The 24058-nt window shown below is 63.0% G+C and overlaps 2 protein-coding genes across 2 annotated transcripts; both read right to left on the reverse strand.

The window, feature by feature from the left end:
* Window positions 1–474: 474 nt before the first annotated feature.
* LOC308528231 (ficolin-2-like) lies at window positions 475–7522 on the reverse strand (the record flags this gene model as incomplete). The annotated part of the gene is made up of 9 exons (XM_081103779.1): window positions 475–722; window positions 1317–1451; window positions 2024–2153; window positions 2510–2637; window positions 3546–3578; window positions 4365–4400; window positions 5686–5739; window positions 6266–6376; window positions 7429–7522. The coding sequence occupies 9 exons, from the start codon at window positions 7520–7522 to the stop codon at window positions 475–477; spliced, it is 969 nt and encodes a 322-aa protein (XP_080959905.1).
* Window positions 7523–15166: 7644 nt separating this feature from the next.
* On the reverse strand, window positions 15167–23424 carry LOC308528228 (ficolin-2-like). Its single transcript, XM_081103777.1, has 9 exons — window positions 21375–23424; window positions 20200–20310; window positions 19619–19672; window positions 18795–18830; window positions 17970–18002; window positions 17363–17490; window positions 16877–17006; window positions 16173–16307; window positions 15167–15642 (listed from the first exon to the last, which is right to left on the reverse strand). Exons 1-9 carry the CDS (start codon window positions 21466–21468, stop codon window positions 15395–15397), a joined length of 969 nt encoding a protein of 322 aa, XP_080959903.1. The 5' UTR covers window positions 21469–23424; the 3' UTR covers window positions 15167–15394.
* Between the last annotated feature and the right edge of the window lie 634 nt (window positions 23425–24058).

The following is a 24058-nucleotide window of genomic DNA, read 5'->3' on the forward strand; positions in this document are numbered from 1 at the left end:
CTTAAACTTTAGTAAAACTTCCTGGTAATTTTAATGTATAAAATAAACACGCAGTACCTGCTCTAGGTCCCGGTCTCTCCATCAGAGGGCAGCTGACCCACCCTGTCCCAGCTTTCCCTACTGTCTTTGTGTCTGTCTCTTTCATTTTCTCAATTCCCCATCGCCCCTACTCAGGACTCCTGTTTGCTCTCTAGCTGCGCTGGTCGCAGAAAAGAGAAATATTTATAGACTGACACCGTGTGCCTGTGGAGCGAGGCGAAGCTTTATTGAGGATTAGTGCAGTGTGCAAGGTCTGGGTCACCCTCACCCTGGCAGGCGGGATAGGAAGGCGGGAGTCGGGCGGGTTCTCGAAGCTGAGGGTCCCTGAAGGGCCGGGGGTGGGGTTGGGGTGAACACCGACTTTGCATGAGGAACGCGTGTGCCCGTGCTGGGGGCGGGAGACCTGCTCGGAGACACTCCAGGCCGCCGGCCACCCTACACGGGCCGCACCTTCATCTCGGCCACCTTGTAGCTGTAGTAGTACCCCTTCCCCGAATTCCAGTAGATGCCGTTTCCGTAGCTACCGTGGGAGCCCCCAAGGTAGCGCCCGTTCAGGTTGGACACCTGGCTGTTGATGTACCACCAGGCGCCCTGGTACGTCTCAGCATAGTTGTAGGAGGTCCCGTCGTTGTCCTGGTCTTTGGTGGAGAACTGGGTGCTGTTGTGTTGGGTCAGGGAGTCACCTGCCGGGAGACGCGGGGCCGCTTACACTCAGCGCCAGGAGGTGCCGGCTCCAGGTCCGGCCGGAGCTGTCCCGCTGCGCATCGTGCGCTGGGAAGTCCGACGGTGCCGGGAACGCCAGCGAACGCTCGGTCGGCGGATCCCCGGCCTCGGAATCCCACCCTCTGCTCTGTGACCGCCAGCGAACGGGCACTGTGCCCCGTGGAGGGGAGGCCACTGCCCGAGACGTCCGGGTCCCGCAGGCCCCACGGGAGGGACGTGCGCCATGAGCGGTGCTACCCGGGCGTCCTGTCCACCTGCTCCAGTGCGGGCGGTCAGGAGGGAGACGCTCAGGTCCTGCTCTTTGTAGCCCGTGTGTCCCGCCCTCGTCATGGGCGCATCCAGGTGGAGGCGGGTTATCCCCACGTGTGGATGGAGGAACGTGGTGAGGCCAGGCCCCGCCCAGACCCAGGGACACAGAGCCAGGACCCGCCCAGACGCTCTCCACTGCCCACCCACTGCCCACCCCCACTGCCCATTCCCACTGCCTTCCCCACACAGCCCACTCCCCACTAGCCACCCTAGACTCCACCCCCCACTGTACGGCTGACACTCACCGGCGTTGCCCCCAGCAAAGGCGCCCAGGACCAGCTTGTACTTCTCGGCCTCGCTCCCCAGCCTGAACGACTGGTACTTGGCAAAGTGGCGGGTGCCCTGGAAGTCCACCAGGTCCACACGGAGCTCGTAGGTGCCTGCGGGGGGCAGGGCCTCAGTCCCGGCAGCAGGGACCCTGAGCTGCCAGGATGTGGGTGATGCTCAGGGGACCTGCACTGGACACCCAGGACGTCCCTCGAGGTCCCCCCAGAAAGTCCCGGTCGCTGAGGGGTGGGGGCACGTGCTCCCACAGTCCCGAGCCAAACCCCCAGCCCTCCTTCAGGCCCAGAGGGAAGGGGCCCTCAGCATTCGGGAGGGGGAAGTGGGGTTGCTTCAGCCTGGTGGAAAGAGGCCGTCTCCCTGTGTGTCCAGGGACGGGGCTCGGAGGGCGGCGAGGGCAGGACGGGGCGCTGGGCATGACCCCGACGAGGGCCTCCGTGTCCCCCCCGGTTTGGCCTCTGAGATGCCAGCGGCCGTCACCGGAGGAGGTCTGCCCCCCAAACCCACTTCCTCTGGCCCTGAAGCCCCCCCTCCCGCTGGGACCTTCCTGTCCTCAGAGGAAGCATATTTGGAGGCGGAGGAACGGGCTCCGTCCAGGTGGCCCAGGTCGGAGGTCGGGGCAGGAGGGTTACCCCCAACCCCCCACCCCCAGGCCGCGCCCGGGCCCTACCCTGGGCGGTCAGGGCGTGGATGTGGTCGTTGCCCAGCCAGAACTCGCCCAGCTGGCTGCCGAAGCCCTGCTTGTAGGCGGCCCAGTCCCGGTAGAAGTCCACGGAGCCGTCCACCCTGCGCTGGATCACCTGGGGGAGGGGAGACGGCGCTGCCGCCCAGCACGGCCCCGCCCACAGCCCAGACCCCGGGCGGACAGACGGCGCCCACGTGGGACCGAGGAGGACGTGGCAGCTGGGAGAGGGGAGGCCAGGCCCGGAGCCCACACCTGGAGGCACGGGGCTCCCTGGGGCCGGGCCCACGGTCGGGTTCACCCACCCCGTCGGGGTCTCTCCGTCCCCTGGGAAGGGGCAGCCCCGGACACAGGGGCCTGGACAGGGACAAGGGCCCCGGAGCGCGGGTCCTCGGGGTGGAGCCTGGTCTGCGAGGCCCGGGCCCGGCAGCTGCCCCCCGAGGACCGCACCGCCCTCCCGCCGCCGGCACTCACGGTCCAGCCCCCGCCGTCCGTGTCCATGTCGCACAGCACGGTCAGCGGCCGGCAGTCGGGCAGGTAGATGGTGTGCCAGCCGCTCAGGGGGTGGCTACTGTTGCTCAGATCCCCGCAGCTCCGAGGTCCTGGGAAGGGAAGCGGCACGTGGAAGCCCCAGGACGGAGGGAGGGCGGGACAGTGGGGTCTGCGTGGGCAGGAGGCTCCAGGGCTGGACAGAGACCCCAACAGGGCCACCGACTGTGATGGACAAGCCCCGTGTGCCCGCCCCTCCCGCCCCAGGGCGCCCCCACCTGGTCCCCGGGCACCGGCCATTGGGGTCTAATATTTTGGGGGCAAGAGACTGGGACTGTCATTGGGGTCCCTAAGGCAGGAGCTGAGGGCGGGGCTGAGTGCTGTCCCATGTGATTGGCCAGAGGGGTGCAGGAGGCGGGGCTGAGTGCTGTCCCATGTGATTGGTCAGTGGGGAGGCAGGAGGCGGGGCTGAGTGCTGTCCCATGTGATTGGCCAGCGGGGAGGCAGGGGGCGGGGCAGAGTGCTGTCCCATGTGATTGGCCAGCGGGGAGGCAGGAGGCGGGGCTGAGTGCTGTCCCATGTGATTGGCCAGAGGGGAGGCAGGAGGCGGGGCTGAGTCCTGTCCCATGTAATTGGCCAGAGGGGAGGCAGGAGGCGGGGCTGAGTCCTGTCCCATGTGATTGGCCAGAGGGGAGGCAGGAGGCGGGGCTGAGTCCTGTCCCATGTGATTGGCCAGAGGGGAGGCAGGAGGCGGGGCTGAGTGCTGTCCCATGTGATTAACCAGCAGGGAGGCAGGGGGTGGGGCTGAGTGCTGTCCTGTGTGATGGCCAGAGGTGAGGCAGGGGGCGGGGCTGAGTGCTGTCCCATGTGATTGGCCAGCGGTGAGGCAGGGGGCGGGCCCTCTGGCCCTGCAGGCTGATGAGCTGCATGGGGGACCCCAGGCCATGCTCCCTGCAGGGAGGGCCGGGCACACCCGCCACCTGGGGCCAAACTGGGCACTGGACCCGGTCGGGTCGCCCACCTGTGTCACATCGCTCAGCTTCCCACGACGCTCCTGGGGGAGAGGAAACACCGGTGAGAGGCGGGACGGCCAAGCCCTGGTCCCTCCGCCCCAGGAGGCGATGGAGGCCCTTTCTAGATGCTTCCATAGGAGGCTGGTCCCCCAGGAGGCCCCAGCCTGTCCCCTGGGGAGGCCCTGGCTGTGCTCCCGGGAGGCGGAGTCTGAGCCTCGGCTGCCTCCTGGGCCCAGGGCAGCCTCGGGGACACGGGGAGAGCGGGCCGCTCAGTGGGGAGGGCAGCGAAGGGGCGTCTGCACCTCGGACCACAGGGGGTGAGCCTGGGGGGGGGTGACTGTCTCGGGTCCAAAGAGGGGTCTCCAGGGCGTGCACATCCGGGCCCTTCTCTGACTCCTAGACTTTGTGCGGGGACCGTGGAGAAGGTGTCTGTGCCATCGACTCTGCACCAGCACGCGGAGCGCGGACATGTGTGAGGGCCACACGCGTGTCATGGGCAGTTCAGGGCACAGGTTCCACATCTGCTCATGGTCTGTGACCGCAGCTTGGCTCACAGCCTCTGGCCGACGTTGTGTTTTAATCGCTGCCCAACTTCCTGGAGCCCCAGGCGGAGACCCGGGAGGACAGGCCGGCCCTGCTCAGGGGTCCGAGGCCGGGACGGGAGGGATGGGCTGCACGGGCTCTGGGAGGAGTGTGGCCCCACCCCGCCCTCCACACCCTCCCGTAGAGGGAAGGCCTGCTCTCCACCCAGCCCCTGCCCCACACCCGGGAACCCCCTTGTGTTCAGGGTCCCGGAAGCCACCCCTGGGAGGGCGGGAGGGCCTCACCTTTCTCTCCCCGCGCGCCCTTCTCCCCTCGGTCTCCTGCAGAGAGAGGAGGGTCAGCACAGGCTCGAGGACAGGACAGGCTCATGCCAGACCCGTCAGCCGGAGGACTCGCTGTCCCCCCTCCTGGGGCCGAGAGAGCCCAGGGCGGGGACAGGTCAGGGCCAAGGGAGCCGGGTCTCCTTTCTGTGCCGGTCAGTGCTGGGCGGGGGTCGGGATCCGCCCTGGGCCCCTGGGTGCTCTGGACACAGACCCAGACCCAGACCCAGACCACTCCCTGGCGGAGGGAGCACCTTGTTGGGGGCAGAGTTAGGATCAGGGTCAGCGTTAGGGACAAGGTGAGAGTGGGGGTTCTCGTGGTCGGCAAACTCATTAGGCAACAGAGCCAAATATCCACAGTACAACGATTGGAATTTCTTTTGAGACCCAAATTTTTTAAACTTAAACTATATTGGTAGGTACATTGTTATTAACTTAATTAGGGTGCTCCCAAGGCTTAGGAAGAGCCACACTCAAGGGGCCCAAGAGCCGCATGTGGCTCACGAGCCCGTTTGCCCACCACAGGCGTTAGGGAATATGGATAAGGTTAGGGATAGGGATAAAGATATTGTTAGGGTAAGGGTTAGATATAAGGATAGGGTTAGGATTAGGGATAAGAATAGGATTAGGGTTAGGCTTAGTGTTAGGGATAAGGATAGTGTTGGAGTTAGTGGTAAGGTTAGGATTAGGGATAAGGATGGTTAGGGTTAGGGTTAGGGATCAGGATAGGATTAGGCATAAGGATAGGTTTAGGGTTAAGGTTAGTGATAAGGATAGGGTTCGGCATAAAGATAAAGTTAATTTTAGGGGTAGGCCTAAGTTAGTATTAGGGTAAGGATTAGGAATAAAGATAGGATTAGTGTTATGGTTCCGGATAAGGATAAATATATGGATAATTTTAGGGTTAGGGATAAAGTTAGGGTTAGAGTTAGGGGTAATAATACGGTTAGAGTTAGGGTTAGTGTTAGTGTTTGGAATAAGGATAGGATTATGGTTACCATTAGGTTATGGTTATGGTTATGGTCAGGGTTAGGGGTAATAATAGGGTTAACGATAGGATTAAGGTTAGTGTTTGGGAAAAGGATAGGGTTACATTAGGGTTAGTGTTAGGGTTTGGGAGAAGGATAGACTAAGGTTAGTGTTTGGGAGAAGGATAGGATTATGGTTGCCATTAGGTTATGCTTAGGAATTATCCCATGTGACACCTGGGACGTGCCCGTCCTCTCTCCCTGCCCTCAGGGGTGGGGGGTCCTGCCCGGGCTCTCCATGCTTCAAGCTGAGTTACCTTTGGGCCCGGGGGGTCCCACATTCCCACGGACTCCAGCTGGGCCTGGGTCTCCTGCAAATTCAAACATGTCAGTGAGCAAACTCTGGGGACCCAGACTCCTAGCATCTCCAGGTTAGACCCTCAGGAACCAGAGGGAAGGGACCTGGACCCCAGCCCTCCTAGTCCCCGCTGTGCAGTCAGAGGCCAGGACCTGCTGCCAGGGGCCTTTCCAGGGGACCAGGCCTGCGCTCAGCTCTGCCCTCGTCCGGGGAACCTGGGCATTTCCATTGGCTGTGACTGCCGGGCCCGCTGTGGTCGCCCCTGGAGACAGGCCCCCCGGGCTCAGCTGGCACCAGGGAGGGCACGGAGGACAGTCCAGCCGAGTCCCCCCGCAGCAGGTGCGTCATCACCAGGAGCCATGCTGGCCGCCCACACAGGCCCGGCGGCTCCGTGGGTGACCCGAGACCAGCTCCCTCCCACGGGGACCCACACCCAGTGGACCAAGCCCCAGGCCCCTCCTGAGACCTGCTGGGGGCTATGCCCTGCTGGGTCTCCCTGGGCAGGAATGAGGCCCAGCCCCCCTCACCCGGACACTCACCTTTCCTGCCGATGGCGCCTGCCGCTCCCTTGGGCCCCTGGGCCCCAGGCAGCCCTGGGCAGCCCCGGAGGATGGTGAGCTTGTCGGCCTCCAGCCCCAGCACCTTCACTTCTGCAGAGAAGCATGGGCGCCCATCAGGGCTAGGACCTGGGCCGATGCCCCCCACCCCCTCCCGAGGGACCTGCCACCGTGGGGACCCGGCCTGGCAGATGGCTGTGCCCGGGCCGCCTGCCTCAGCCAGAGGGCCAGCCTGGAGGGGAGGCGGTCCCACCTCTGCTGAGCCTGTGCTCGGTCCTCCCCCAGGTGATGGGCCCGGCCTCGGGGTCCACCTGCCCCCGGGGAACCCCGCTCCTCAGGCTATGTGTCCTCAGGAGTCACTCAGCCCCTCTGGGCTCTGTGCCCGGCTGCAGAGTGAGAGCAGAGGGAGGCTTTGGGGGGTCAGAGTGGCCGATGCAAATGTGTGAGACCTTAGGAGGAGCTCCCCCACTGCGGCCCGTCCAGTGAGTGCAGCCCCCGCATCTGTGACAGCTGGGTGGGGGAAGTGCCGCGTGTCACCCCCATTCCCCGGGCAAGTGGCCTGGGAATCCCGGGCTGGAGGGTGCGGAGGGTGGGGGTCCCTGTGATCCGAGGACACACAGCAGCCCCCGCAGAACTGGAGCCAGAGAGGCACCTGCCTCTCAGAGTTCAAGTGCGTCCGTCACAAATACACGGCCTCTAGGGAGGGTGTGGGGACCGGAAACCCTCCCCTGTCCCAGCCTCTCCCACAGCCAGAGACTCCGGAGGGACGGGTGGCACCCCCTGGAGACCTCCTGGGCCAGGGAAGGAGGTCGGGGCCCGTGGGGACCCTGGGACCCTTGCCCTCTTGCTGTGCCATCTCGTGGAGCAGTGGGGCCGCCTGTCCCATGAGGCTCAAGGCCCCCAGCACTGGATGCAACCTTGCACTGACCGGGGCAGGGGGAGGGGGCGCTCTCCAGCCTCCCCCCTCATACCACCTGTGCCCCTCCTGGGAGGACCCCGAGGCAGGTGCCCCTGCAGAGGGTGGTTCAGCCTCAGTGTGAAGAAGAATGTTCTGGAAGGACGCGGCAGGGGGCAGGCAGTGGTCTGTGCAGAGGCTCTGGGCTCTGGGACCTCCATCAGGCCGGCCCGCCGGGCGCCTGGCTCACCTGGACAGTTGTCGGCCGTGGCGGCTGCAGTGGCCAGGAGGACGAGGGCCAGGACCACGGTTCCCATGGCAGCGGATGTCCCGTGTGGCTGCATCCCAGCTCCGGCTGCCAAGGTTCTCGCACCTTTTATTGCTGCCTGAGTCCTGCCTCTGCTCTAGTTTCCTCCTGGCCAGGCCACTCCCTCCCCAGCCCCAGGGGACGGTCCCCCCACCACGCCCTCAGCGCCCCCTCTGCAGTGGCCCCCCTTCCCCTCAGTGGGACCAGATGCCCAGCGTGTGGAGGGCTGTGTGGGGAGGGCCTGGGTGTGTCTTTAGTATATTTAATTAAGGATATGTTTTTATTGTTTTTGGAGACGAAAGGAAGGAGGGAGAGCTAGAAACACCGCAATGAGAGAGAATCACACCCGCCCTGGGATCCAGCCCGCAACCCGCCCATGTGCCTTGACCGGGATTGAACCTAGGACCCTTCCGTCCGCAGGCTGGCACTCTATCCACTGAGCCACACCAGCCAGGGCTGCCTTCGTGTGTCCTTAGAGAAAGCCCAGGAGCCCCCTCTCGTCCCCCAGCTCTGCTCAGGTGGACCCTGAGGGATGCCCAGGATGGCAGGGGTGGCCAGGAAGGAACTCACTTGCATGCAATGGGCTGCGGGTTCCAGAGGGTTAGGAACTCCCTGGGGTCCAGGGCGGGCAGAGGGGAGGGGAGGGCAGGGGAGGTGTTGGCTGCCCTGCAGAGGCAGGACTGGGAGCTGGACTGGGGCAGCAGCAGGCTGACTGGGGAGTGGGCAGGTGGCACTGAAATCTCCCTGTGACCCTGTGACAGCGGCGCAGCCCCAGCAGGGACAGAGGGACGGGCCCTGTCCACGCCTCTCCCGCCCTGGGAGCGGGTCGCTGAATCTCGAAGCCCCACCTGGATGGAGACAGAGGTGGCAGGTAGGGGCCCCCGTCCCTGTCCAGGTGTGACCCCCAGGCCGACGTGACCCAGGATGGAGGTCCCATCGGGCCCATTTCCGTGTCCCTGGCACCTGGGGCCTGAGAGTTGGTTCTGGACCCGGGGCGGGGGGTTCTCTACAGGAGGGAGGGGGACACAGAGCAGAGATCAGGGGAGGGAGCTGAGCTCCCAGAATGTCCCGGTCATCTTGCCGGTCAGCGGCGTCCAGCGTGCTCTCTGCGTCTGGTTTGGTGGCTGAGCGCCAGTCACCTGCTGGGCGGGGCCCCTGGGAGCAGGATGGGCTTCCTTTGAAGCCAGTTCCTCGGAACTGTACACAAAGGTGTTCACCTACAGGTTACATTATTTCCCACCGAGGTGTTTATGTAACGGGCAATCACGGGGCGCGGGCGGCCGGTCACTCCTTGAGCCAATTCAGCAGAAACAGGGTGGGATCATGGATGAGTGTTTACCCCGGCCCTGCCGGCAGCATGGAGAGCAGCCGTCACCCACAGACCTGTGCTGTGCCCCCCGTAAGCCGGCTGCTTACATTGGCTCTGGCTCCTGAATAAACCGCTTTCCTTGGGTGGAAGGACAGAGATAAGAGGGGGAAGTAGCCAAAGGGTGAGCCAAATGGCCGCTCACAGGTTATGGGGGCTAGAGACCTGCACATCGCCAGTGCCCTGGGGCTGGTGGTCAGGAGCCTTCGCCCTTCCTCCGGCTTCCCTGGGGCGGCCATGACCCTCAGCCCCGTGACCCCAGGGCCCGGGACGGAAAGCGTGTTGCTGAGCATCCGGACATCAGCTGAGACCCAGCGAGGGCACCTCCCAGGGTCGCTCCGTGCATCCTGGGTACTTTCCGTGCCCGACTGCCCTCCTGCGAGTCCCTGGGTGGGACGTGCTCTCCTGTCAGCCCCCGTGCCCCGACTCCGGCTTCTCTCCTCCTGGGGCGGTGAGGGAAGAGGGGAGTCTGCCCCGCACACTGCCTCCCCCAGCGGGGCCTTCGCGCCCTCCTCCCCTCGCGCTCCTCTGTCTGTGCCCAATCCCACTGGAAAGCGAGGGGTCGAGTTGGCTTCCACCAGCGCGTCGCTGGGAAAAGGGAAACACCACCTGCGCCTCTCACAGCTGAAGCTCTGCCCTGTGAAGGGCTCCCGGTCTCGGGAGGGAGCGTGTTTATGGTGGGATCTGGCCCCGGGAGCCCCAGGGAGGGGGGGGCCTGTCTGGAGCCGCGTGGCAGCCAGGAGGCAGGAGGCAGCCCCCAGCGCTGGCCCGGCCACAGACCTGCCTGTTCCCAGCCGAGAAGGACACCCGGGAACGTTCTAGAATGACAAGCTCTCGGGGCCTCGCACACCTCAGGGTAACTTGTTCCGCAGCAACAAGTAGCACAGACGCTGAAGGGCGTCTTCTTCTGTGTGTCTCCCTCGCGGAGTCTCCACCTCGTCCCAGCCGCGGGGGCCTCTCAGGCCAGTGGTTCCTCGTTGATAATGAGTCTGAGAAAGTCCCCAAGGGCAGCGAGGTCCTCGCACAGCCACACACGCTCATCCCCACACACGCCCCAGAGGGAGACCCTCCCAACCTGCCCGATGCCCGTCTGTCCCCGCGGGGAAGCCGGTCCAGGACGGAGAGGAGTGGATGTTGCCTCTCACAGCCGGGATGCTCGGCCTCTGGGAGGCGGAATCGCAGGGCAGCCATGGCCGGGCCCCTGGGGAGGGGGCCATGCTCACCCCATTCTGGACTTAAGCCCATTTGCCGCTGGGACCGGGAGGGGCACCGTCTCCTCAATCCCAGGAATGGGAGTGAAGCAAGGCCGGGCGCCGTCTCAGCTCGTGTCTGCTGAAGATCCGCCTGGAGTGGGCAGCTGGAGGTGCAGGTGAGCTCTTGCTGACAATTGTTGGGCACTTGAATGTGGGGAGCGGAGTCTCCGGGCCTGAGAGCAGCCCCGCGTCCAGCGCCTGTGCCTGGGTCCTAGGACACGCCTGTGGCAGCACTCACCGGCCCAAGGCTCCCGGCCAAACTCGCACCCCAACCTGAAGGTCCTGTCCTGCATCCCAGACGGGCAGGTGCAGCCAGGCCTCAAGGTTGAGGGAGATGTGAGAAGTGGGGGGCTCTGCAGGGCCTGGCCCACGGGCTTCACTGAGGCCCCTCCCCTTCCCTCCCTCTCGCAGGCTCACTCACTGTCCTCACCTTCGAGGTACAAGTTACAGCACCTCCCTCCAATGAGGGCCGCTCCTCCCCCAGGGCCCTGTGCCCACAGGTGTGGGTGCTCCTGGAATGAGCCCACCAGGGGCCAGAGACTCATGCAGGAGGCGGGGACTCTCTCTGAAAGGCGGGGGCTCCCCGTGCAGCCAGCAGCCCGCACCTGCACCCGCTCTCGCTGCCTGGCCTCCAGCAGCAGCCCCCACACCTGCCCGCGCAGCTGGGAGAGCCTGCCCGCCAGCGCCCACCACCTTTCAGCAGAAGGATGCAGCTCAAGGCCGCCACCTCTGAGCATGCCTGGGCATTTGCCCCTCCGAGTGTTTCTCACTCTTTTGAAAAAAAATTTATTTAATGGTAGAGGCCCGGTGCCTGCACCCTCTCCAATCTGGGGCCCCTCAGGGGAAGTCAGACTGATGGATTAAAACCTATGGAATTGGGCCTAAACCAGCAGTCAGACATCCCTCTCACAATCTGGGACTGCTGGCTCTTAGCCACTCGCCTGCCTGGCTGCCAGATTGCCCCTAACCAGTCCCCTGCCAACCTGATTGACACATAACTGCTCCCCTGCCAGCTTGGTCCCCCTCCCAACTGCCCTCCCCTGCGGGCTTGGTAGCCCCCAATTGCCCTCCCTTCTGACCATCTTGTGATGATGTGGTGGTGGTCATCTTGTGACGACATGGGCCGGCCATCTTGTGACATGAGGGCTTGGCGGTCAATTTGCATATTACCTCTTTATTAAATAAGATATTTTAATTGATTTCATAGAGGAAGGGAGGGTGAGAGAGAGAGAAAACATCACTGATGAGAGAACAACACCAATGATCAGCTGCCTCCTGACGCCCCACACTGGACCGAGCCCACAGCCCGGGCCTGTGCCCTGACCCGGATGAAACCATGACTCTAGGTTCATAGGTCGATGCTCAGCCCCTGAGCCCCACCAGCTGCGCCCTTCTGTTTTCTCTCTAACGAATGGTGCCGGGACGGCGCCTCCCAGGCCTGACCGTCCGCAGCCTCTGGGCTCTGTGGTCAGTCCAGCCGCCTGGACCGAGAATCAGTGCCAGTGTTTACTAACACCGACATGGTAGGGGGCAGCTCCCAGAAGCACGTAACTTCTTCTTCCCAAGGTGATTATACTTATAATGGCTTCAGTGGGGAGCCCCCTATTTGTTTACCTAAAAGGGGGACTTCAGGATGTTTGCAGTTTAGCCAAGAAAATAAGACGTCCTATGGAGGCGCAGACATTGCTAACATTGCAGGCCCCTGGGATATGGGAAAATATATTCAGACAGTTACTAACCTGGGGTTCCCTAAGGCCACCCGATGGCTGTCTGATCAGCATCTCCTGCTCCCCTCCTGCCCTAATAGCACCACTACTGAGCTGGGAGCATTTCCTCTAAGGCAAGATTGCGCCAACCCTGTACCAGTGAGACATAACATTTCTGGCTCTGACGTGTATGTCTTGGATTGGTCTCACAGGCTTGATGCTAAACGTCCCATCACGAGCCTATGTCACCAGGAGGGTTTGTGGGTAACACCCTGACCGCGGAAACAGGAGGTTTACAGAAAGGTCTGTGGCGTTTAGCTGCTGCCCTTGACTTTCTTACTTTTACTGGCTCTTTCTTAGCTGATATTAAAGGAGCATGTTCATAGAGCCCTTGCCATGGCTTATGAGCCTGTGTCCAGCCTCCATGTGTATTGGTGACTGGAAAGGTGAACATCACCAGATTGGACACCCATTATGCTGTCCAATGCCATCACTGTAACCTTACCAGCTGTGTTTCCAGGCATCACCCGAATGAAGATATATTAATTTCAAAGCAGCCTTCCTTTATTATGCCTCCTACCCACATAACAGGGAAATGGTGTCATGATGCACGCCTCCAGGCATTGCAGGACCTGCACAATCAGCTATCCCAGGAACAGCGTGCTGTGGGCTTATTAGTTCTGGTCTCGTTACCCTCGTTACTGTCATCGCATCTGCTGTCACTGCTTCTCTTCAATTGACCCAGAGCCTCCAGAATGCAAGGTTTGTCCATGAATTGGCTCAGAACACCTCGGCTACACTTCACGGTCAAGAAGATATAGACAAAAGGCTAGAAACAAAGCTAAATGCTCTGGAAGCTGTAGTGATAGGACTAGGTCATCAATTAGAAAGTGTCAGGATGAGACAGCAGCTGCGATTGCCATGCTGCTTTCACATATATTTGTGTGACTTCAGCCCCACAATGACAGTTCTCTATGGGATTAAAGTAATATCAAGATGGACGTACAGGGAATATGGCATCATAATAATATGAGTATAGACCTTGTATGGCTACACAAACATGTGCAAGCCATTCTGAATAGTCATGATGAAATTATATCTCCAGTGAAAAGAATTGCTGGATGATTTAAAAGGATTTAATCCATGGAAAATGTTAAAACACACCACCTGGCAACTAATAGGATTCCTTTATGTACCACTAACTTACGCTGCTTCCTTTTAGTCAGCAGCAAGCTCCTGAGATCTCACGTCAGAAGGCTCCAATGAGATGTCCAAGCCACATTTAAAATATAAAGAAGGCGGAGATGGAGAGAGCACCTGAGAAAGGTCCCTGAGCTGATTGTCATCTGAATCCTGTGGCGCCTGGCTGACCCATGACCTGGAAACATACCCTGACAGAGGCAGGTGTGTTGTCAGTCTGACCTTTAGCTCAGGTGCCAAGCACCTGAGTTCCAGCCAGGCACCAGGACAAACACGATTATCCAGACCCATCCAGAACTGACGATTACAAAGAAGCAGCAAGAATGCACATATTTTCGTTATCTTAAACTTTAGTAAAACTTCCTGGTAACTTTACTGTATAAAATAAACCCACTGTATCTGCTCTGGGTCCCTGTCTCTCCATCAGAGGGCAGCTGACCCACCCTGTCCCAGCTTTCCCTACTGTCTCTGTGTCTGTCTCTTTCATTTTCTCAATACCCTGTTGCCCCTACTCAGGACTCTCGTCTGCTCTCTAGCTGCGCTGGTCGAAGAACAGAGAGAAATATTTATAGATTGGCATCGTGTGCCTACAGAGAGAGGCAAAGCTTTATTGAGGATGCGTGCAGTGTGCAAGGTGAGGGTCACTCTCACCCTGGCAGGTGGGAGAGGAAGGGCGAGGAGTCGGTTGGGGTCTACAAGCTTAAGGTTCCTGACAGGCCAGGGGCGGGCCCAGGGCGAGCTCCACCTTTGCGTGGTGGCTTCGTGTGCCCTTCCTGGGGGGCGCGGGACCTGCTCAGAGAGAGACGCTCTGGGCCGCCGGCTGCCCTACACGGGGAACACCTTCATCTTGGCCACCTTGACACAGGGTTAGGACCCCTCCCAGACGCGGGCTCCCTCCAGGTGGCTCAGGTTGGAGGTCGGGGCAGGTGAGTTTGGGGTGGTCAGCAGGGCTCCCAGCCCCCAGCGAAGCTCAAGGAATCTGTCATCGGCCGCCCCCCACACACATGGCTCATCAGGCACCCTGACAAGGATAACGAATTAAAGAGCTCACGGTGGCTGAGACGTCGGTGGGGGGCAGAGCTGGCTCCGCGCCCGGAGGGGGCTTCAGGCCCCGGACAAGGACGCGGGTCCATCCCCTCCGAGGCCCCTCCTCTTCGGAAAGGCCGGGTTTGGGAGGTGATGTTGACCAGCAGCGCCACACGCAGGGCCACGGCACACCACACGCTGGTTCCGGCCGAGGCCGGGTCTGATGCCGCTTGGCATGGCCGTGACCCCAACACCAGCCCCTTCTGATCCCCGTCTTCTGCCCTCAAGGCTTCGCACTGGGTTCTGTTTCTTTTGTTCAGTCCTCACGGGAGGACATTTCCCATCAATCTTTAGGCAGCGGTTCTCAACCTTCTGGCCCTTTAAATACAGTTCCTCATGTTGTGACCCAACCATAACATTATTTTCGTTGCTACTGTTATGAATCGTCATGTAAATATCTGATATGCAGGATGGTCCTAGGCGACCCCTATGAAACGGTCGTTCGACCGCCAAAAGGGTCGCGACCCACAGGTTGAGATCCGCTGCTTTAGAGAGAGAGAGAGGGAGGGAGGAAGGGAGGAGCAGAACAGAGAGAAACATTGATGTGAGAGAGATACATCGATGGGTGCCTACTGCACACGCCCGGACCAGGACTGGGGATCAAACCTGAGGTAGGTTCCCTTGACCTGGAGTCACACCGTCCACCCTTCGGTCCAATGCTGGTGCTCTAACCATTGGGACAACCCAGCCAAGGCTCCCATGGGATTCCTCACTGATTCACCACCGCCCTCCCCCGCGGAGCTGGGGGTCAGCACACACGCTCTCCCAGGCTGGCTGGTGCGGGGCGGGGCCGGCGGCCAGACCGTGTGAGTCTGTGCTCTTCCGCGTGGCCCGAGGCTGCAAACCTGCCGGGAGCACAGACCGCTGGCAGGACAGGCAGGACAGGCAGGAGGCAGCGGCTGTGTGCCCTGAGGCGGCACTGCCACGCAGGCGCCACGGGCCCTGCTTTGCCCACCTCGTCTGATGCCACCAGAACCTCCTACAGTGCCAGGGTCTGGGCGGCACGGACAGGCACCCAGACGTGCACAGGGCCAGTGACCGGACGACACAAATGTGACGGGAATCGTGTGCTGCGGAGCGAGGCGAAGCTTTATTGAGGACGTGTGAGTGCGCAAGGTCAGGGTCACCCTCACCCTGGCGGGCGGGAGAGGAAGGCGGGAGTAGGTCGGGGTCTGGAAGCTGAGGGTCCCTGATGGGCCAGGGGCGGGGCCGGGGTGAGCTCTGCCTTTGCGTGGAGGCCTCCTCTGCCAGGGCTGGGGGCGCGGACCTGCTCGAGACGCTCCAGGCCGCCGACCGCCCTACACGGGCCGCACCTTCATCTCGGCCACCTTGTAGCTGTAGTAGTTCGACTGCCCTGTATACCAGTAGACGCCGATCCCAGAGCTCCCGGGGGAGACCCCAAGGTGGCGCCCGTTCAGGTGGGACCAGTGGGAGCTGTAGAACCACCAGGCGCCCTGGTACGTCACAGCATAGTTGTAGGAGGACCCGTCGTTGTCCCGGTCTTTGGTGGAGAACAGGGAGCTGTTGTGTTGGGTCAGGGAGTCACCTGCCGGGAGAAGGGGGGCCGCTTACACTCAGCGCCAGGAGGTGCCGGCTCCAGGTCCGGCCGGAGCTGTCCAGCTGCGTGCTGTGCGCTGGGAAGTCCGACGGTGCCGCGCACGCCAGCGAACGCTCGGTCGGCGGATCCCCGGCCTCGGTCTCCCCCCTCTGCTCTGTGACCGCCAGCGAACGGGCACTGTGCCCCGTGGAGGGGAGGCCACTGCCCGAGACGTCCAGGTCCCGCAGGCCCCACGGGAGGGACGTGCGCCATGAGCGGTGCTACCCGGGCGTCCTGTCCACCTGCTCCGACGCGGGCGATCAGGAGGGAGATGCTCAGGTCCTGCTCTTTGTAGCCCGTGTGTCCCGCCCTCGTCATGGGCGCATCCAGGTGGAGGCGGGTTATCCCCACGTGTGGATGGAGGAACGTGGTGAGGCCAGGCCCCGCCCAGACCCAGGGACACAGAGCCAGGACCCCGGCCAGACGCTCTCCACGGCCCACCCCTGACTCCCACCACCCATCATGCGGCTGACACTCACCGGCGTTGCCCCCAGTAAAGGTGCCCAGGACCAGCTGGTACTTCTCGGCCTCGCTCCCCACCCTGAACGACTGGTACTTGGCAAAGTAGCGCTTGCCCTGGAAGTCCACCAGGTCCACACGGAGCTCGTAGGTGCCTGCGGGGGGCAGGGCCTCAGTCCCGGCAGCAGGGACCCTTAGCTGCCAGGACGTGGGTGATGCTCAGGGGACCTGCACTGGGCATCGAGGATGACCCTCGAGGTCCCCCAGAAAGTCCCAGTCACTGAGGGGTGGGGGCACGTGCTCCCAGGGTCTGAGCCAAACCCCCAGCCCTCCCTCCAGCCCCAGAGAGAAGGGGCCCTGGGAGTGTGTGTGGGGGGGGGGGGGGCGGTCACCGCAGCCTGGTGGGAAGGGGGCGTCTCCCGTGTGTGTTGAGGGACAGGGCACGGGGGCGGCGAGGGCAGGGCTGGGTGCTGGGCCAAACCCTGATGAGGGCCTCCGTGTCCCCAGGTTGGCCTCTGAGATGCCAGGGGTCGAGACCAGAGGAGGTCTGACCCCCAAACCCACTTCCTCTGGCCCTGACGCCCCCCTCCCGCTGGGACCTTCCTGTCCTCAGAGGCGGCACGTGTGGGGCGGAGGAGCGGGCTGCGTCCAGGTGGCCCAGGTCAGAGTTCGGGGCAGGAGGGTTTCCCCCACCCCCACCCCCAGGCCGCGGCCAGGGCCCTACCATGGGCGGTCAGGGCGTGGATGTGGTCGTTGCCCAGCCAGAACTCGCCCAGCTGGCTGCCGAAGCCCTGCTTGTAGGCGGCCCAGTCCCGGTTGAATTCCACGGAGCCGTCCACCCTGCGCTGGATCACCTGGGGGAGGGGAGACGGCGCTGCCGCCCAGCACGGCCCCGCCCACAGCCCAGACCCCGGGCGGGCAGACTGCGCCCACGTGGGACCGAGGAGGACGTGGCAGCTGGGAGAGGGGAGGCCAGGCCCAGAGCTCACACTTAGAGGCACGGAGCTCCCTGGGGCCGGGCCCACGGTCGGGTTCTCCCACCTCGTCGGGGTCTCTCCGTCCCCTGGGAAGGGGCAGCCCCGGACACAGGGGCCTGGACAGGGACAAGGGCCCCGGAGCGCGGGTCCTCGGGGTGGAGCCTGGTCTGCGAGGCCCGGGCCCGGCAGCCGCCCCCCGAGGACCGCACCGCCCTCCCGCCGCCGGCACTCACGGTCCAGCCCCCGCCGTCCGTGTGCATGTCGCACAGCACGGTCAGCGGCCGGCAGTCGGGCAGGTAGATGGTGTGCCAGCCGCTCAGGGGGTGGCTACTGTTGCTCAGATCCCCGCAGCTCCGAGGTCCTGGGAAGGGAAGCGGCACGTGGAGGCCCCAGGACGGAGGGAGGGCGGGACAGTGGGGTCTGCGTGGGCAGGAGGCTCCAGGGCTGGACAGAGACCCCAACAGGGCCACCCAGCTGTGACAGACAGGCCCATGTGCTAGGGCCCTCCCCCCCAGGCCGCCCCCACCTTGGTCCCCGAGCACCGGCCATTGGGGTCTAATATTTTGGGGGCAAGAGACTGGGACTGTCATTGGGGTCCCTAAGGCAGGAGAGGAGGGCGGGGCTGAGTGCTGTCCCGTGTGATTGGCCAGCGGTGAGGCAGGGGGCGGGGCTGAGTGCTGTCCCGTGTGATTGGCCAGAGGTGAGGCAGGGGGCGGGGCCTCTGGGCCTGCAGGCTGATGAGCTGCATGGGGGACCCCAGGCCATGGTCCCTGCAGGGAGGGCCGGGCACACCCGCCACCTGGGGCCAAACTGGGCGCCGGACCCGGGCGCGTCGCCCACCTGTGTCACATCGCTCAGCTTCCCTCGGCGCTCCTGGGGGAGAGAAAACACCCGTGAGAGGCGGGACGGCCAAGCCCTGGTCCCTCCGCCCCAGGAGGCGATGGAGGCCCTTTCTAGATGCTTCCATAGGAGGCTGGTCCCCCCAGGAGGCCCCAGCCTGCCCCCTGGGGAGGCCCCTGGCTGTGCTCCCGGGAGGCGGAGTCTGAGCCTCAGCTGCCTCCTGGGCCCCGGGCAGCCTCGGGGACACGGGGAGAGCAGGCCGCTCGGTGGGGAGGGCAGCGAAGGGGCGTCTGCACCTCGGACCACAGGGGGTGAGCCTGGGGGGGGGAGGGTGACTGTCTCGGGTCCAGAGAGGGGTCTCCAGGGCGTGCACGTCCGGGCCCTTCTCTGTTTCCTGGACTTTGTGCGGGGACCGTGGAGAAGGTGTCTGTGCCATCGACTCTGCACCAGCACGCGGAGCGCGGACATGTGTGAGGGCCACACGCGTGTCATGGGCAGTTCAGGGCACAGGTTCCACATCTGCTCATGGTCTGTGACCGCAGCTTGGCTCACAGCCTCTGGCCGACGTTGTGTTTTAATCGCTGCCCAACTTCCTGGAGCCCCAGGCGGAGTCCCGGGAGGACAGGCCGGCCCTGCTCAGGGGTCCGAGGCCGGGATGGGAGGGATGGGCTGGGCGGGCTCTGGGAGGAGTGTGGCCCCACCCCGCCCTCCACACCCTCCCGGAGAGGGAAGGCCTGCTCTCCACCCAGCCCCTGCCCCACACCCTGGGAACCCCCTTGTGTTCAGGGTCCGGAAGCCACCCCTGGGAGGGCGGGAGGGCCTCACCTTTCTCTCCCCGCGCGCCCTTCTCCCCTCGGTCTCCTGCAGAGAGAGGAGGGTCAGCACAGGCTCGAGGACAGGACAGGCTCATGCCAGACCCGTCAGCCAGAGGACTCGCTGTCCCCCCTCCTGGGGCCGAGAGAGCCCAGGGCGGGGACAGGTCAGGGCCAAGGGAGCCGGGTCTCCTTTCTGTGCCGGTCAGTGCTGGGCGGGGGTCGGGATCCGCCCTGGGCCCCCGGGTGCTCTGGACACAGACCCAGACCCAGACCACGCCCTGGCGGAGGGAGCACCTTGTTGGGGGCAGAGTTAGGATCAGGGTCAGCGTTAGGGACAAGGTGAGAGTGGGGGTTCTCGTGGTCGGCAAACTCATTCGTCAACAGAGCCAAATAGCAACAGTACAACGATTGGAATTTCTTCTGAGAGCCAAAGTTTTTAAACTTAAACTGTATTGGTAGGTACATTGTTATTAACTTAATTAGGGTGCTCCCAAGGCTTAGGAGGAGCCACACTCACGGGGCCAAGGAGCCGCAGTTTGCCCACCACAGGAGTTAGGGAATATGAATAAGGTTAGGGATAGGGATAAGGATAGGGTTAGGGTTAGGGATAAGGATAGGGTTAGGGTTAGGGTTAGGGTTAGGGTTAGGGTTAGGGTTAGGGGTAATATAGTGTTAGGGTTAGGGTTAGTGTTTGGAATAAGGAAAGGTTTATGGTTACCACAAGGTTATGGTTAGGAATTTTCCATGTGCCACCAGGGAAGTGCCCCTCCTCTCTCCCTGCCCCCGGGTGGTGGGGTGTCCTGCCCGGGCTCTCCATGCTTCTTGCTGAGTTACCTTTGGGTCCCGGGGGTCCCGCATTCCCACGGGCTCCAGCTGGGCCTGGATCTCCTGCAATTTCAAACATGTTAGTGAGCAAACTCTGGGGACCCAGGCTCCTAGCACCCCATATTTGACTCTTGGGAAGCAGAGGGAGGGTCCCGGACCCCAGCGCTCATAGTCCCAACTGTCCCGTCAGAGGCCAGGACCTGCGACCAGGGTCCTTCCCAGGGGACCAGGCCTGAGCCCAGCTCTGCCTTCATTCCAGGATCCTGGGCATTTCCATTGGCTGTGACTGCCAGGCCCACTGTGGTCGCCCCTGGAGACAGGCCCACTGGGCTCAGCTGGGACCAGGGAGGGCAGGGAGGACAGTCCAGCCGGGTCCCCCGCAGCAGGTGCGTCATCACCAGGAGCCGTGCTGGCCGCCCACACAGGCCCGGCGGCTCCGTGGGTGACCAGAGACCAGCTCCCTCCCAACGGGACGCACACCCCATGTGACCAAGCCCCAGGCCCCGTCTGAGACCTGCTCGGAGCCCTGCCTTGTCGGGTCTCCCATGGGCATGGACGAGGCCCAGCCCCCCCGTCACCCGGGCACTCACCTTTTCTGCCCTCGCCGCCTGCCTCTCCCTTGGGCCCCTGGGCCCCGGGCAGCCCCGGGCAGCCCCGGAGGATGGTGAGCTTGTCGGCCTCCAGCCCCAGCACCTTCACTTCTGCAGAGAAGCGCAGGCAACCGTCAGGGTAAGGACCTGGGCCGAGCTAGCGCAGCTGCCCCACCTCCTTCCAGAGGGACCTGCCACCGTGGGGACCCGGCCTGGCAGATGGCTGTGCCCTGACCGCCTGCCTCATCAGGAGGGCCAGCCTGGAGGGGAGGCGGTGCCGCCTCTGCTAAGCCTGTGGTCCGTCCTCCCCCAGATGATGGGTCCAGCCTCAGGGTCCACCTGACCCCGGGAACCCCACTCCTCAGGCTGTGTGTCCTCGGGGAGTCATTCAGCCCCTCTGGGCTCTGTGCCCGGCTGCAGAGTGAGAGCAGAGGGAGGCTTTGGGGGGGTCAGAGTGGCTGATGCGAATGTGTGAGACCTTAGGAGGAGCTCCCCCCACTGCGGCCCGTCCAGTGAGTGCAGCCCCCGCATCTGTGACAGCGGGGGCTGGAGAAGTGCCGCGTGTCACCCCCATTCCCCGGGCATGTGGCCTGGGAATCCCGGGCTGGAGGGTGCGGAGGGTGGGGGTCCCTGTGATCCGAGGACACACAGCAGCACCCGCAGACCTGGAGCCAGAGAGGCACCTGCCTCTCAGAGTTCAAGTGCGTCCGTCACAAATACATGGCCTCTAGGGAGGGTGTGGGGACCGGAAACCCTCCCCTGTCCCAGCCCCTCCCACAGCCAGAGACTCCGGAGGGAGGGGTGGCACCCCCTTGAGAGCTCCTGGGCCAGGGAAGGAGGTCGGGGCCTGTGGGGACCCTGGGACCCTTGCCCTCTTGCTGTGCCATCTCGTGGAGCAGTTGGGGCCCCCCGTCTCCCGAGGCTCAAGGCCCCCAGCGCTGGGTGCGACCTTGCACTGACCGGGGCTGGGGGAGGGCAAGCTCTCCAGCCTCCCCCCTCACACCACCTGTGCCCCTCCTGGGAGGACCCCGAGGCAGGTGCCCCTGCAGAGGGTGGCTAAGCCTCAGTCTGAAGGAGAATGTTCTGGAAGGACCCGGCAGGGGACAGGCAGTGGTCTGTGCTGAGGCTCTCGGGTCTGGGATTCATCAGGCCGGCCCACCGGGCGCCTGGCTCACCTGGACTGTTGTTGGTCGTGGCGGCTGCAGTGCCCAGGAGGACGAGGGCCAGGACCACGGTTCCCATGGCAGCGGCTGCTCTTTGTGGCTGCATCCCCCCTTCCCCTCAGTGGGACCAGATGCCCCGGGTGGGGAGGGCTGTGTGGGGAGGGCCTGCGTGTGTCTTTATTATATTTAATTAAGGATATATTTTCATTGACTTTGGAGATGAAACGAAAGGGAGAGAGCTAGAAACACTGATGATGAGAGAGAATCACACCCGCCCTGGGATCCAGCCCGCAACCCGCCCATGTGCCCTTGACCAGGATGGAACCTGGGACCCTTCGGTCCACAGGCTGGCACTCTGTACACTGAGCCACACCGGCCAGGGCTGCCTGCGTGTGTCCTTAGAGAAAGCCCAGGAGCCCCCTCTGGTCCCCTAGCTCTGCCCAGGGGACCCCCCCTGAGGGACCCCCAGGACGGCAGGGGTGGCCGGAAGGAACTCACTTGCATGCAATGGGCTGTGGGTTCCAGAGGGTTAGGGACTCCCTGGGGTCCAGGGTGGGCAGAGAGGAGGGGAGGGGAGGGCAGGGGAGGAGTTGACTGCCCTGCAGAAGCAGGATTGGGAGCTGGACTGGGGCAGCAGCAGGCTGACTGGGGAGTGGGCAGGTGGCACTGAATTCTCCCTGGGACCCTGTGAGAGCAGCGCAGCCCCAGCAGGGACAGGCAGCACGGGCCCTGTCCACGCCTCTCCTGCCCTGGGAGCGGGTCGCTGAATCTTGAAGCACCACCTGGTGGAGATCGAGTGGCAGGTGGGGCCCCCATCCCCGTCCAGGTGTGACCCCCAGGCCGACGTGACCCAGGATGGAGGTCCCATCAGGGCCATTACCGTGTCCCTGGCACCAGGGGCCTGAGATTTGGCCTGGACCCGGGGAGGTCTCTACAGGAGGGAGGGGGACACAGAACAGAGCTCAGGGGAGGGAGCTGAGCTCCCAGAATGTCCCGGTCATCTTGCCGGTCAGCGGCGTCCAGCGTGCTCTCTGCGTCTGGTTTGGTGGCTGAGCGCCAGTCACCTGCTGGGCGGGGTCCCCTGGGAGCGGGAGGCGCTTCCTGTGAAGCCAGTTCCTTGGAATGGTACACAAAGGTTTCGTTCAACTTGTACTATAATAATGCATATTAGCCCCCAGGGGAGTGCATGTAACGGGCAATCACGGGGCGGGGGCAGCCGGTCACTCCCTGAGCCAATTCAGCAGAAACAGGGTGGGATCACGGATGAGCGTTTACTCCGGTCCTGCCGGCAGCATGGGGAGCAGCCGTCACCCACAGACCTGTGCTGTGCCCCCCGTAAGCCGGCTGCTGACATTGGCTCTGGCTCCTGAATAAACTGCTTTCCTGGGGTAGAAGGACACAGGTGACAGGGGAAGTAGCCAAAGGGTGAGCCAAATGGCCGTTCAAGGTCATGGGGGCTGGAGACCTGCACAGGCCTGCGGGTGGCAAGGGCTGGGAGTCTGCAAAGGGCTGGGGTCTGGCTTCTGGAACAAGGTTGCTACCTTCCCAGGATCACAGGCAGCTCCCGGTGGGGGAGGAGGGGCCCGTTTCCAGGTGAGCCCCCGGGTCCCACGCGCACCTCCCAGCCGGGTGGGAAGGTGCCTCTGTAATCAGTGCAGAGCCAACACGGTGAGCACAGCAGGAGTCATATCTCGTACGTGACAGCGGGTCCCCACCTTCTCGCTCTGCCCTCATTCACGGGAGGGGGAGGTGGTGACAGGGGAGATGGACACGCCAGCCTCCTGCACACTCGGGACCGTCTGAGGGGAGGGGGACCCCCGGGGGCTCAGAACTCAGGACGATGGCCCTGCTCTTGGGGGAGGGGACGCAGGCCTCCCGGGCGAGGGTGGTGACCGAGCCTTGAACATGGCTCGTGCCCATGACCTGCCTGCACGTGGACCTGCTCACCTCCTGGCTCCCCGAGGCAGGCCTTGCGGGAGACAGACATTCCCAGGATTATATTCTAGCACCAAGGAAGCTACGTCAGCTAGTCACCAGCCCCCCATTCCCTTATCATTTCTCCTGTGAAGGATGATCTGTGAGTAGCATGTGATTGCGTACATCAGCCTGTTTTCTTAAGAATTCCAGGGATGGTTCATAGGAAGCAGCCTCCGGCCCCGGACATCCGGCTGCCAGACGTTTGCTGACCTTCGACCCAGGATCTGAACAGATGGGGTTTGCGGACAATCCCCTCAGCGGACAACTCTCAACCCCTCCTTCCATCCCTTTGTTCTCCCCCCCACTTCCTCCTCCTATAAAACATCTCTGCCTGAGTCCATTTGTTAAGATGGTCTCTGCGCCCTGGCCACTGTTGCTCAGTGGTTAGAGCGTTGGCCCGATCACTGAAGGGTCTTGGGTTCGATTCCTGGTGGAGGGCACGTTCCTGGGTTGCAGGTTCACTCCCTGCCCCCTGGTTGGGGCGTGTGCGGGAGGCAACCAGTTGAAGTGTCTCTCTCACTTCATTGTTTATCTCCCTCTCCCTTTCCTTCACCTTCCCACTCTCTCTGAAAAGCAATAAACACAAATATTTTGAGGTGAGGATTCATGAAAAAAAAAAAAATTTTGTGACGAGAGTCTCCAGTCTCCTCGGGTTGCCGGCTCCTGAACAAACCGTCTTTCCTCCCAGCAGCACCAGCTCCTGGAGGACTGGCGGCAGC

Source organism: Myotis nattereri (genome assembly GCF_964212035.1).
Source record: "Myotis nattereri genome assembly, chromosome: 12".
Classification (NCBI taxonomy): domain Eukaryota; kingdom Metazoa; phylum Chordata; class Mammalia; order Chiroptera; family Vespertilionidae; genus Myotis; species Myotis nattereri.

What these genes read in the sequence shown, in the direction of transcription:
- LOC308528228 (XM_081103777.1), bottom strand. Translation starts at nt 21,468, where the DNA reads ATGCAGCCACAAAGAGCAGCCGCTGCCATGGGAACCGTGGTCCTGGCC. An exon ending in GGGACCCCCGGGACCCAAAG is followed by an intron (nt 18,831 to 19,618) that starts GTAACTCAGCAA and finishes CTCTCTCTGCAG; the next exon opens with GAGACCGAGGGGAGAAGGGC. An exon ending in CTTTACTGGGGGCAACGCCG is followed by an intron (nt 15,643 to 16,172) that starts GTGAGTGTCAGC and finishes TTCTCCCGGCAG; the next exon opens with GTGACTCCCTGACCCAACAC.